Source organism: Astyanax mexicanus, chromosome 13, assembly GCF_023375975.1.
Source record: "Astyanax mexicanus isolate ESR-SI-001 chromosome 13, AstMex3_surface, whole genome shotgun sequence".
Lineage (NCBI taxonomy): Eukaryota > Metazoa > Chordata > Actinopteri > Characiformes > Acestrorhamphidae > Astyanax > Astyanax mexicanus.
The window spans coordinates 23,814,354-23,828,724 of NC_064420.1; the positions used below are offsets into that span (position 1 = coordinate 23,814,354).

Here is a 14,371-nt window from a genome sequence, read left to right on the forward strand (position 1 = left end):
AGTGGAATTCTGATTGTGTCCTATTTCCATACCCCAGGTTGCCAGGAAAAGAACACAATAGCAGGCTAATCTTCTCCTGAATAGATAACTAAGCAGTTGTGCGCATCACCAAAAATGGTTGCATTTATGGATTTACTTGTTAAGTATAATTGCCTCCTACAATTACTTTGTACTTAAAATACAGCGAATCAAAATATTTTTATTTTAATCTCAAAATATTACAACCTTATTCTCAAAATATTCCGACTTTATTCTCAAAATGCCATACATAAGTCTTTTTTCTCAAAATATTGCATTTTTTTCTCGAAATCAACAGTTTCTACTTTTTTTTTTTAGGACTGGTCCTAAAACGCTGTTGTACATTCATACCATAGACTGAACCCGTCCATCTTTCATACATGCTCAAGATAACAAACTTGGCCTTGGCTAACACAGCCAGCGTTTTTAAACGCTACCTAACAGTTTACAAAGTTCCATAAAATTCACATGAGCTTGGGTGTAATGTAAAAACAGGAAAAACATTGCAAAAGTTCTTGAACTTGTCTTACGTCATTTGTGTCCTCAACCTCACTGTTTTTTTCTTGGGAGGAGTGTTTTGACATTGAACTGTGGGAGCCATTTCACACGTCTACAACTGTACAGCAATCTTTTTTTATTTAGAAGAATCACTATATAATTAAACTTCTGCTGGATTTATTTAATGAAGCGGTCAGTCATTGTTAGCTGTGCCACACTGACCTGTGGTTTCTGATATTGTTCACCTCAGCCTGAAATATCTGAGTGATAATAAAACACGATATAATAAAATACAGAAACCTGTCATTAACATCAAACACTCAGATCAGATTTCTGACTATATTAAAATTCTTTTATGACTCTTAAAAGCATTTATTTTTGAACCTGAAGTTTTTTCATATACATCAGACTGTCTTCTTCTGGCCAGGTTGGACACTAAATGTTGGATCAATGCTGTGAGGAGGATTTGATTGCATCCAGCCCCAATGACAACATCAGTAAGGTCAGGTGAAGTGTGGGCTCAGTGGGTTAAAGAGTGGGTGAAGAATGGGTTCAGCTCTGGAGTCATACTCACAGAAATAGAGCTTTATAGGCACTCGGATCTTCATTAAACATGTAGTGTCTGGCTGGACGCCCCCACAGAGGTGTGACGCTGCTCAGACCCTCTGTGATTGGACAAGCAGATTTTAAATGCTGAGTTTAAATCCTGTTTCACTGCAGCTTATGATGAGGAGCTGTGGTTGGAAAGGAAATCTGCAGCTGTAATCAACAGACAGTGCTGAGAGCTGAAATCACAGGTAAGAGCGACCATGTCCAGTTTTAACTTGTATTACTGTTTACATTTGGGGATTACATGCACATATTTATAGTGAAGTAAACACTGAAGACTGCTGTTACTATACTGTAGTGTTATCTATTGGTTGTAGTTTGCCACCAATAGAATTAGATCATTTAATACCTGTGTGTTGTTGTAGTTAATTGAAGATGAAGACTGTGCTGCTGTTGGCGTGCCTGCTGGCCCTGGGTTTAACCCTGCCGGTGAGTGTCCTGCAGAAACATCTGTATAAATTACTCAGTACTTGCTGTAAACTAATAAGTAGTCACAATGAATTATCCAAGTATCTACTATAAATGCTTAAATAATCATTATAAATAATATAATATTCCCTATTATTTAATAAGTACCTTTTAGGAATTGTGTTCATTTAGGAATTAATTTATTAATCAATTAGTATCTACTACAAATTAATAAGTATCCATGAATTGTTCAGTATAGACTATTATTTATTAAGTAGCATTATTCAATATACAGTATTAATTGTACAGTAGCTATACATTATTCAATATCTGCTATAAATAATTAACTATACACTTACACTATATCTTACAAGAAATTGTAAGATCTACTTGTAATTGTTCATTAGTTACAATTAATTATTCAGTATCTACTATTCATAATTAATCATTCACTATCACTGATTCAATATACACTCTAAATTATTCAGTGTTGACTCGGAATTGTTCAGTAGTTACAATTAATTATTAAGTATTCTCTAAATTATTCTAAATTCTTTTAATATCCACTATGAGTAATTCTGTATCTACTAATATTATTTAGTATCAACTGAATTATTTTCTATTTAATAAATAGTTTCAGTGTCCACTATGACTTGTTCAGTATCTACAAAAATTATTTTGTGTTTACTATGAATTATTTAGTATCTACTAGCAATTTTTCAGTATTATCATCTCTTATTACTGATTCAGTAGCCAATACAGAGTAAATTAGTCTTTTGCTCTGTGCAGGTTCAAAAAAACAGAGTGAAGCGCTCAGACAGCTCTGAAGGAGGCTCGGTACGGTAATATCACACACACAAACTTACTTACATAGGATTTATTTCCATTACATTACATTACATTTGGCAGACACTTTTGTCCAAAGCGACTTACAATAGTCAAGTACAAAAGTAACAGAAGGTAAAAACATCTTTAGATAGGGCCTAAAGGAGGTCAAGGGGAGATAATGGGATAAAGGAGTAAAGGAGGGAAGAAGGAAATGAGGTTAGAAGTAGTTAGTTTGTTAGAGGTGTAAGAGCTCTGAATTTAATATGAGCAGCAACTCGTAGCCAATGGAGCTTAATGAGCAGTGGAGTGACATGTGCCCGTTTAGGGTGGTTGAAGATCAGACGTGCTGCTGCATTCTGAATCATCTGGAGTGGTTTTACTACACAGGCCGGGAGGCCAGTTAGTATGGCATTGCAGTAGTCGAGGTGTGAGATGACCACTGCTTGTACCAGGAGAAATTTCCAATAGTTAATGGTTAGAATAAGGTCCAGGACTAGGTACTGGGTGTAAAACATCATCTTACTTTTTATTTTTTATGTTTTACTGCAATCTGACAGAATAATTCCAAACACTTTCGTCAGATTCATGTTATAAGGGACAGAAAACACCAATAAAATATTTATTCTTTACTATACTATTAGTGGAAATAAATTAAATAATGAAATTCTACAACATATTGTCGATTTTCTAATTTATCCTCAAACAGTTACAAAACTGAATTAATAAATGTTACAGTGATCTTACAGTGACGGTACTTTGTCCTTATGAGTCTGATGTTTCCCCCAGGATGACTCTGAAGATGGAAGTAATGAAGGGAGTGAGGGAGAGGGGGAGGAGGGAGATGGAGAAGAAGAAGGAGATGGAGGTGAGGGTGAAGAGGAGGAGGAGGAGGAGGAAGAGGAAGAAGAAGAGGAGGAGGAGGAAGAGGAGGAAGAAGGGGGAGAGGAAAAAGAGGAGGGGGAAGAGGGAGAAGAAGAAGAGGAAGAAGGAGAGGGGGAGGGAGGAGAGAAAAGTGAAAAAAAAGAGGAAAATGAATGTGGAAGTAAAGAAGAAGAAAGTGAGGAAGGGGAGAGAGAAGAGCAGAAGGAGGAAGGAGGAGAGGGTGAGGGAGGAGAGGGCAAAGGTGGAGAGGATGAGGGAGGAGAAGAAAGTAGTGAAGGAGCTGAAGGAACAGAAAGTAAAGGTGGTGAAGGAGAAGAAGGAAGAGAGGGAGAAAATGCAGAAGGTGAGGGAGGAGAAGGAGGAAAAGAAGGAGGCAGTAAAGGAGGAGAAGAAGGGAGCGGAAAAGGGACTGAAGAAGTGGCAACAGAACCCACCACAGGACTTAATGAAAACGAGATTACACTATAGGTAAGCCTGAGACAATTACACCTCGTTTCATCATTTAAATAATGATTTAGGATTTTCATTCTTATCATATTTTCCTAGCTTAATCACATTCTATTTTTACTTGCATGCATTTGTTCATTCTGTTATGGCATATTGCATGACAGGGTGGAAAACTTAATTATTTTACGAAAACATGTTTGACCTTAAGTTGGTCTTACTTGAACTAAATTGTTCAGTGACTTGCTCTAATATAAAGATACATTTCGATTTTCTAATTTTAATTACTGTAATATTTTATCAGGACAAGCTGAACAGCTTAAGGTTTACCTCAGCTAAATACGGAAACAATATGATCAATATTAGCAAAAAGTGTCTTCAGTGTAGTCACTGATGTCAACGGTTTAGTTACTTCCTAAATGGACAATTATCCCAAGATAACAGAGTTTAGATAACATTAACTAGGATTATCTGTTAAGCTAATATTAGCTAATATTAACTGGTTAGCCAAAATAACTAGGTTAATATTATCTGAATAACTAACATTAGCTAAAATTAACTGGTTAACTAAAATAACAAATATTAACTGCTAAAATAACTACTATCTGTTAAGCTAACCTTAGCTAATATTAACTAGTTATGTTAATAACTAATATTATCTGCTTAGCTAACATTAGCTAAAATTAACTGGTTAACTAAAATAACAAATATTAACTGCTAAAATAACTACTATCTGTTTAGCTAACCTTAGCTAATATTAACTAGTTATGTTAATAACTAATATTATCTGCTTAGCTAACATTAGCTAAAATTAACTGGTTAGCTAAAATAGCTAATATTACCTGCTAGGCTAACATTAGCTAATATTAACGAGTTAACTAAAATAACTAAAATAAGTAATAATATCCGGTTAGCTAACATTAGCTAATATTAACTGGTTAACTGAAATAAGTAATATTATCTGGTTAGCTTACATTAGTTAATATTAACTGGTTAACTGAAATAAGTAATATTATCTGGTTAGCTTACATTAGTTAATATTAACTGGTTAGCTAAAATAGCTAATATTATCTGCTTGGCTAACATTAGCTAATATTAACGGGTTAACTAAAATAACTAATTATCTGTTTAGCTAACATTAGCTAATATTAATTGGTTAGCTAAAATAAGTAATATTATCTGGTTAGCTAATATTAACTGGTTAACTAAAATAAGTAATATTATCTGGTTAGCTTACATAAGCTAATATTAACTGGTTAGCTATTAGCTAACAAATAATTGCTGTTAGCTGTAAGGTTAATAAATTGGCTAGCTAAAATAATTAATATTAACTGGTTAGCTTACATTAGCAAATGTTACATGTTTAGGTAAACATTAGCTATTATTCACTGTTTAACTAAAATTAACAGGTTAGGCAACACAGCTAATATTAGCTGGTTAGCTATAATTAGCTAATATTAACTGATTAGTAAACTCTAACTAATGTCATGGTCAGTAAAAAAACTAATGTTAACAGAGATTTACTGGTTAGCCAACAATAGTAATTTTAACATTAACTAAAATGTATTAAAAATACATTTAAACCAAAGCCTGTGACTTTCTGACCTTAAATCTCTGTCTGTTTGCCCACAGACCCCCTAACTGGAACTATGAGCATCACTGGTCATCTGTCTCACTCCTCCAGCTGTTAAATCTGAACCTACACAGCTCAGATGATCTCAGACCAGTTCTGGATTCAACCATTCTGACACACCGCAGCGCATCATACAGCTGTTCCTGAATCAGTGTGGAGACAGTTAATGCAGCGTTTATTCACATAAAACGATTAGTCTATTCTTTGTGTTATTTGAGAAATTAGTGTTTTTTTATATGTAAATAAACATTTAATACTAAAATCATGCAACAGTTCTTCTTGAATTTTGTCTTATAGTTTGAATGTATTTTGCTCTGGGGTCAGAAATCTTTAACAGATTCTTTTAAAACTCCATTTAGGAATCATTTTCACAAAAATAAAGAGTGTTCCAGCATGCATTGTGAGTGTTCTATCTTTTTTTAGAACAGGCTGTGAAACTTCTGTCTGGTTATTTCCATTAGAATGGGTGTATAAGGTGTTCTAGAACTGTTTGTACTATTTTGAGAGTTCTACAATAAACACCCTTTTACTATAACATAATCCTAATTAACAGTTGGAATGCCCTTCACATAATGTAAATGTTTACTAAATAAAGGTGTTCTATTTTATAAAGATGAATAATTTGTAAAGTTAGAAAGTATTAAAGAATGAGTTTTTAGAAAGTGTTCTAGAATGTGTTGAAAAGCTAAACAAGTTCTAGAATGTGTTGTAAAGGTGATTTCTCAGACACGGATTAAGCTTACTTTACACAGCATTCCAAAGTAAGATTCTAAAATACATTAAAAAGAGTTCTATAATATGTTTAAAAGGTTAAGAATTCCATAATAAATGTATATGGTTAGAAGCTCTAGAATAAGTTAGAAAATTTAGAAATGCCAGAATAGGATTAGAAGGTTAGACGTTGTAGCATAAGTTAAAAAGGTTAGAAGTTCTAGAATAAGTTTCATAAGGTTAGACGTTCTAAAATCAGTTTAGGTGGTTAGAAGTTCTAGAATAAGTTTAAAAGGTTAACAGTTCTAGAAAACATTGTACATTAATGGTGTTTCTATCGTTGTGAGACTGTAGAAACTGGATGTTCTGATATGGTGCAGATTGTGAAGTGTAATAAAGTGTATGAAAGCATGTTTAATTGTGTGGTCAGTGTAAAGGTGGTCAGGTAAAAATAACAGTAGTTTCTTTGCTGAAAGAGTTGAATTTTATTGGAGTCGTAAAACCAGCACCCCTGAATCACTGCAGAACAACGACCAGCACTCCGAGCAACACACACACATCCATCAGCAGACTGAACAGCTGTCTGGTGTCGGTTCCACTGGGTTCCTCTCAGTTACAGAGTTACTGGTGAACTCCTTCTCATTGACGACTGGCATAAAAGTACCCGGTGACGTAAAAGTGGTCATGTGACACCAGTTCCCTGGCGGTTCCTTCATGACGCCATCGGGCCGATTGATAGCAGATGCTGCTTTTTGATTGGACGACAGTATGACTGTCATAATTATGAGAGTCACTGCTCTCGATAATTACTGCTTATATTAATAACAGCTTTATTATCACTTAGTAATAAAAAAAAATTACAACTTAATCATAATTGTCTATTAACAATTAATTAACAAAGAGGAACTCAGTGCTCGCTCAGAACAGAGAGGTCTCTTTTTGCCAGACAAAATAGAAAAGAAACAGAGAGCAATCTCTCTCTCTCTCTCTGTTTCACACACACACACACACACATGCACTTACAATCCAAGAAACCAAGCTACACAATAACCTTTAACTTTACTAATAAAGGTTCTCCTGAGACACTACCTACAGAAATAGAATGGGTTGTGAAGATTCTGGAAGTTCTAGAATAAACTTTGTAACCCATTCAACCCAAAATGCAACCTTTATTCACTATTGTAGAATGCACATACTCTTCAAAACACCTGTTAATACAATTATGCAATACCTAGAACTTTATCAATTTGGAATGATCAGAAATTGGAGTCAATAAAACAGGTTAGAATTGTTAAAATCCTTCAAAATGGTTTGGGAAGATTGTAGTTTGTATTACAGAAGGGTACTAACATGATTTTAAATGTTCTGGAATGGGCTTTAGAGATTAAAATAGCTATAATGTGTTATGAACCCTTTAATAAGTTAGGAAAGTATTTAAAAAAATTTCTCCCTTGGTTTGTATTATCTCTAGAATGGATTGTGAAGGTTATGTAAGCTTTACACTAGGTCATGAAGGTTGCATGTACATTGTAAACCCAAACATTGATTAAACTCAAAAGAGTTAAGTCTGTTTTACATAAAATTGGATATTTCTAAACAATACTCAACTATTTTAAGTAAGATGATTTGTGGACACATTTATACATTCAAACTGAGTTGAACCAACTTATAACAACTGAGTTTAATCTGTTGCAATTGGCAGCTTCTTTTCCATTGGCTTCTGCCCCAATCTATTTGCATACTGGGTGTGTCCAACAGTTTCTGACAGTCACCTTCAGTGTTTAGTGATTACCCTGGGCTACCTTAGAAATAAATCAAGTTTCCCTGTAGTTGTAATAACTTGATGTTTTAATTTATGCTAAGTCAAGTTTTCATTCCCCCAGCTGCTTTAAAAAAGTTAAGTAAACTCAACTTATCTGGTCTTACAGTATAACAAAAATAAAAAAAGTTAAATCAACTTCCCCTTTAGTTGTAAAAACCTGATGTTTTAGGTCATGCTAACTTTAGTTTTCTGTGCCCATTACTTAAAGTTTTTAAGGCAACCGGTTTCCTAAAAATGTTTAAGTAAACTCAACTTATCCAGTCTTACAATATAACAAAAAAAAAATAACTTCCTATTTACTTGTAATAACTTGATGTTTTAAGTTATGCTAACTTAAGTTTTTATTACTCATTACTTAACCTTTTTTAAGGCAACCGGTTTCCTCAATTTTTTGAAAGTAAATTCAACTTATCAGGGCTTACAGTGTAGGCTGGTAAAAGTTCTAGGTATTGTATAATGTGTTTTGAAGGTTCCAGGTTTTATATAATGAGCTGTTAAAGTTGTAGGCACAACAAACAAAGTAGAACAAAGTAGTTCTGTATTTGGTCCTTGTAACACAAAGACATTTGAGGTTTCCTAGGAACAGTTTGTGAACCAGTGGACTAATGGTTTGTTGAAGTTCTAGGCTTTGTATAATTGTTCTAGAAGCTGTCTCAAACATTATGAGCATTGTACAATGGGCTATGAAGGTTCTTTTTTAGACTGAATGAATTACAGTTACATTAAAGTCTTTTAGAAGTCATGAACGTTCTCTGAAGGTGGTGTAAAATTAAGCTTCTATGTTATGTTATGACAGTTCTGTGTTTTTGAAAGGCCTATGAAGGTTATATATCGATCTTGTGAATGTTCTACATGCTCTAGAAGGGGTTGTCTATGTTCCAGACGTCTCCGCTGAGTGCGTTTGCTGCCCCCTGCAGGGTCCAGGTGAACAGAGCGAGCTGTCGGCGGAAGCGGGCCTCGTTAAAGAGCTGAGGATCCGATCGTAGCAGAGCCAGGTGCTCAGTGAGCGCGCTCAGAGTGTGTTCTCCTCGACCGTGAAGAACGTGACGGAACGGGGTCTCAACTGCCGACACGTACTGAGACAGGAAGTAGTACTCCACCTGCACACACACACAAACCATTAGTCACATGATTCTCACATATTAGTCTCTATAACAACAAATATAAAACTATGTGTTTTTGTGTGTGGGTGGGGTTACCCTCATGATGCGTGTGTTGTAGAGTCGAGTCATTCTCTCGTCCTGGATGTCAGTGTTCTTAATGGCCTCCTGCAGGGTCTTCGCTGCTCTGCTGTAATCTCCCCTCGCACTGTACACCCACTGAGGTGACAAGCCACGTACCTGTAACACACACACACACATATTACACATAAGCATTGCAATATTACTAATAACATAATCACAACCCCCTCGCCCCACTCTAAGTTGGTTACAGGTTGGCTAATTGCAGAGAGTTAATATCCCCATAGCTATTGCTACCACTGCTGTGTGTGTGTGTTTGTGTGTGTACCTAAACACAAATGCTACATTAATATCATAATATCATATCAGTTGACACTTCTTATCATAAATAGTATGAATTGAAAACCAAATAGAAATTTTTCCTAGGTTTGACTTTCCATTTCTCCAAATTGCAACAGTAATATCACTTAAACCATATACCTTCAATATATGAGAATGATATATGGACTCCAAACTCTGGTCTTCATACAACCAAACATTTGTCATACTTAATTCAAATTCTAACAGTATTATTACATACATAATGAATACTATTACAAGTTTACCTCAATACTTCAGGGATGCATTTGATAATTCTTTGATATTCTAAACCAGGGATGGGCAACTTCCATGATGGAGAGGGCCACATTTTTTTCAGCATGACCATTGGAGGGCCACATGACCTCGCACTTCAAATAATTGAATATGAAAAACGCTACAAATGATTTTCAATAAGAACGAATTTTATATGAATTTATATCTGTATGTTTACAGCACCAACATTTATCAACTATTTTCTGCATATTAATGCCTTTTAATACGGCAAAAGACAAACCGTTTGCTTAAAAAAAGTGCAAAAAGTAAGTCCTTCATATCAAAGAACAAAAAGTTTGCTTAAAAAACTGATTGCAAATACAGTAGTTCCTCTGTGTAAAATAAGTTCATTATAACAAGTCCTTCATAAGCAACAAGGACAAAACATTTGCTTATAAAAGTGCAAAAGGCATTTGAACTCATTTATAACAAAGAACAAAAAAGATTTAAAAACTGATTGCAAATAGCTCATTCAATAATAGCAGAAAACTAGACCACAGAGGCCCAACATTTATTGAAGCTAATGAGAGAGCTGTGGTTTGGCCTGCTGGCTCACAATGGACTGGATGTCAATGTCAATTTTCGTGGTTGTTTGGCAGCGCCCTCTAGCGGTCAAAAGTAGAATTACGTTTTTTTTTTGTTTTTTTTTTTAATTATGAAATTATTTTTGATCTATTCGCGGGCCGCACTGAGTGATGACGAGGGCCGTGTGCGGCCCCCGGGCCGCCAGTTGCCCATCCCTGTTCTAAACTCAGGTCTATATACAACCAAATAAGCATTTTGTACTTTTCCATTTTATGACAGCAAATTCCTGTAAGATCAGTACGATTATTTGAAATCTAACATGATTACTCATTTGGTAGCAAATTTAATTGGTTAAATTGTGGTTTATACGGTAACGTAATGTTAAAAATATAGTGGTTTTAACCTGAAAACAGAAACTTTTAGAAATTTTTAATTACCAGAATGTTACACTGTTCTACAGATAGCTAGATATATGGATAGAGTGGTCATTCTAGTGTATATTTGTTTATTAGACCTGGTTAAATTATGTTTAATGAGCAGGAAAACTCCTTAAACAATTCTTTTCCATTTTTCGTCTCTGGACATGAAGCGCGAGCAGCTTCTCCCCCAGCTCCGCTGTGCATACAGTTACTGTAAAACACTGATTAGATACGCATTCCCACTTTCGCACAGGAGATACATTTTTTTCTTAAACAAATATGTCATACACACAGTGGGTGATCCTCATGGGAGGAGCACAGGCACTGTGTGTGTGTACCTGTGTGTGAGTTGAGAGCTGAGTGTGTGTGTGTGTGTGTGTGTGTGTGTGTGTGTGTATGTGTGTGTACCTGTAGTTCTGCTGAGAGCTGGTTAAGTTGAGAGCTGAGCCGGAGGGCAGCAGTGCTGTAACAGGTGACGTCCAGCGGCAGGATGAGGTCGTGTGTGAGTCTAAGGACCATCAGGCCCACCAGCTCTCCCACTGCCAGCCCCACCACCCCCAGCCGACCTTGAAGCAGTTCCTGCAAACGCTCTGCACTGTCCATCTGAGTGTTCACAAACGGGTAAACACGGCCCTCCTGAACACACACATACACATTTTTATTCAGATGTGGCATCAAATCTTTATTAAATAACAATGTACCCACATGTGTTATAGATATACAGGGGTTGGACAATGAAACTGAAACACCTGTCATTTTAGTGTGGGAGGTTTCATGGCTAAATTGGAGCAGCCTGGTGGCCAATCTTCATTAATTGCACATTGAACCAGTAAGAGCACAGTTTTGCTCAAAATATTGCAATGCACACAACATTATGGGTGACATACCCGAGTTCAAAAGAGGACAAATTGTTGGAGCACGTCTTGACGCATCTGTGGCGCATCTGTGACCAAGACAGCAAGTTTTTGTGATGTATCAAGAGCCACAGTATCCAGGGTAATGTCAGCGTACCACCAAGAAGGACCGACCACATCCAACAGGATTAACTGTAGACGCAAGAGGAAGCTGTCTGAAATGGATGTTCGGATGCTAACCCGGATTGTATCCAAAAAACATAAAACCACGGCTGCCCAAATCACGGCAGAATTTAATGTGCACCTCAACTCTCCTGTTTCCACCAGAACTGTCCGTCGGGGCAATAAATTATTGTGGTCTAAAACCAGGTGTTTCAGTTTCATTGTCCAACCCCTGTAAGTAAGATATACAGACACACTAAAAAAAAAACGCACCCAAGATTGCTACAAAACTCATCCCACAAATCCATGTGTCAAGCAGACATATAAACAATTACTGATATGGTCTGATTAGACACTGAAGATAAAAATACATCTCAGAGGATACTTTTGGGTAGTTCACCTCACCACAAGAGATTGTGGACATTTTGCCCAGTTGATAGACTTTGAGAGGAGGAGCATCATTGGCCAATTTGAGATTAAAGAGCCATCAAGGAAGCCGTTAGCCAGCCACCGTTGGTGCATTTGCAGTGGTGTTCAGAATGAGAAACCTGGACTGCTGTGGACTGTAAGCATCATCTTCAGCAATTAATCCATATTCTATTTCGGATCCAAAAAACATCAGGTTTGAGTATGGAGGCCTCAAGATGAGTGCTTTAATCCTGCTTACTGTGGAACATCACACTGCCCCAACTGCTCGTTATATTAAATACAAACAAATATAATCCTCCAACTCCTTCTTGGGGCGTTTCCTTTTTTTAAAAGAGTTTAGTAGGAGCCTGTACAAAACCTGTATGCTTTACCTCATGAAAGCGCAGCTCCATGGCAGGAACACCCCCAAATGATGTAAAACTGTACGCCCCGCTGTTCAGATACAAGGGCTTCACACTGTAACGCACAAACAAATCAAAACCTTCAAACCAGTTTTCATTACAGTGTAAATCAGTGAAGAAGATGAGGCGATACTGTGCATTTACACTCACATCTTGTTCCTCCAGCCCCCCTGAGTCTCAGCCAGAGACAAGATGGACTGACCTGTATGCTTTGGATGATCAACCTGCAACATACACACACCACCTGCATCAGGAAGGATCCCACACACTCAGCACACAGACTTTTTGTCCCGCTCCTCTCAGGCAGGAGGCTGCGGAGCATCAAGTGCAAAACAACCAGATTGAGAAACAGCTTCATTCCAGAAGCTGTAAGACTATTAAACTCTACCTAGACAACACACTGCACTGACACTTTACAAGGACAATTACGCGTGGATCACTGAAATCCACGCATAATCATCATTCTGCTATAGCAATTTGCACTTCGGACTTCATGTTACTGCTACTTCCCTACTCCTTTATACTATTCTGTGGTTTTATCTTATCTATTTGATTATTTTTGGGGTTTTTTTTGTTCTATTTTTTTGTCTATATTGATCTATTTAAAAATTGCTCTTTGGGTGTAAACTGGACCATGAGAATACAATTTTGTTCTACCTTATATATACATGTGATGTGAATGACAATAAAGTCTCCTTGAATCCTAGAATCCTACTGCCATTCTTAGTAACTTCATGTTAGTCACAGCATAACAATCCACCAGGTTTTATTCCTGTCAGTTAATTCTTTCTGGGGATAACTATTTTTGTATATGTAAGACTCTCTGTTATCTGGAATATGGACTAAACTAAGCTACCCAAAATAGTGGCAGCATAACCTAATCATACTACAAGGGAGCTCAAATGAAAATGAAGAAATTAAGAGGCAAATCAATGTGTGCTAGTTAGCTTAATTGGGTTCATTTACACAGGGATCAGGGATTTAGGGGCATCCTCAAAATCAAACATACACTCAGAACGTACACCAAAAACACACAACGCAACACACACTCAAAACTAGAGTGTAAGACACACAAACTTGTTTGATGGCTCCCTCGATGAGGTCGGCCAGCAAGGGGCTTGTGTACGCAGACAGAGTATCATCACCTAAACAAACACACACACACACACACACACACAGTGTGGCAGTCAGCACAGTGTTTTAAATGAACCTGGATGATGCTGATAAGCTGAGAGATGTGTCCAAAAATTCTAATTTTAGAATTGAAAAAATATTACCCATAACTGCCTGATCCAGACTGAAGTAGGCCACAGCCTTCAGGTGAAGCATGGACAGGTAACCCTGACAACAGATACAATTTTTTTAATTAAAGATCCAATATCCAACATTTTTTGGTGTTTTACAAAATTCTAATTTAATAAGAATTACATTATTTTTGTGAGTTTATTATATAATCATATTTTACTTTTTAGCCTCTATGCAAGACAAGGCTCATTTAAATATTAGTCCAAAATGAAAAACTCCAATCAGCTTCAGTGTGAGTGGGCGAAGCTAAAGTGCAGATATATTTACAATACCAGTCAAAGGTTTGGACACATCTTTAATTTTATATCTTAAAATGTAAGTTTTTCATTATTTTGAAAGTAAATAAAAATGTGTAATAAACCAGAATATGTTTTATATGTTAAATTCTTCAAAGTGGCACATCTTGCTTAGATGACAGTTTTACACATCTTGGCATTTTCACCTGGAATGGCTTTCAGTTAACAGCTGTGCTGAACTTGTCAAGAGTTGATTACTTGAATTTCTTGCCCTATTTGAGTAATGTTCTAATCCATTTTATGGCAAGAACTACTCAACAAAAAAAAAATACTTTAAGAGATGAGACAAGATGAGATGAGATAAGAATTTGAG

The 14,371-nt window shown here is 36.3% G+C and overlaps 2 protein-coding genes and 1 long non-coding RNA gene across 3 annotated transcripts in view; 2 read left to right on the plus strand and 1 right to left on the minus strand.

Moving 5' to 3' along the window:
* Positions 1-1,187: 1,187 nt before the first annotated feature.
* LOC111188728 (uncharacterized) lies at positions 1,188-2,596 on the plus strand. Its single transcript, XR_002648583.2, has 3 exons — positions 1,188-1,313; positions 1,491-1,554; positions 2,323-2,596. It is a non-coding gene; the product is annotated as an uncharacterized LOC111188728 (long non-coding RNA).
* Positions 2,597-3,294: 698 nt separating this feature from the next.
* Positions 3,295-5,925, plus strand: LOC125780664 (uncharacterized). Its single transcript, XM_049463223.1, has 2 exons — positions 3,295-3,711; positions 5,320-5,925. The coding sequence occupies exons 1-2, from the start codon at positions 3,392-3,394 to the stop codon at positions 5,465-5,467; spliced, it is 468 nt and encodes a 155-aa protein (XP_049319180.1). The 5' UTR covers positions 3,295-3,391; the 3' UTR covers positions 5,468-5,925.
* Positions 5,926-6,492: 567 nt separating this feature from the next.
* tfr2 (transferrin receptor 2) overlaps positions 6,493-14,371 on the minus strand; it is a 28,342-nt gene continuing 20,463 nt past the window's right edge. Inside the window, exons 12-18 of the mRNA XM_007237501.4 lie at positions 13,735-13,798; positions 13,535-13,602; positions 12,608-12,681; positions 12,428-12,512; positions 11,020-11,247; positions 9,053-9,193; positions 6,493-8,953 (exon numbers count right to left, since the gene is read on the minus strand). Of these exons, the coding sequence (XP_007237563.3) occupies positions 8,711-8,953; positions 9,053-9,193; positions 11,020-11,247; positions 12,428-12,512; positions 12,608-12,681; positions 13,535-13,602; positions 13,735-13,798 (903 nt within the window). The 3' untranslated portion in view covers positions 6,493-8,710. The remainder of the gene's footprint in view (positions 8,954-9,052; positions 9,194-11,019; positions 11,248-12,427; positions 12,513-12,607; positions 12,682-13,534; positions 13,603-13,734; positions 13,799-14,371) is intronic.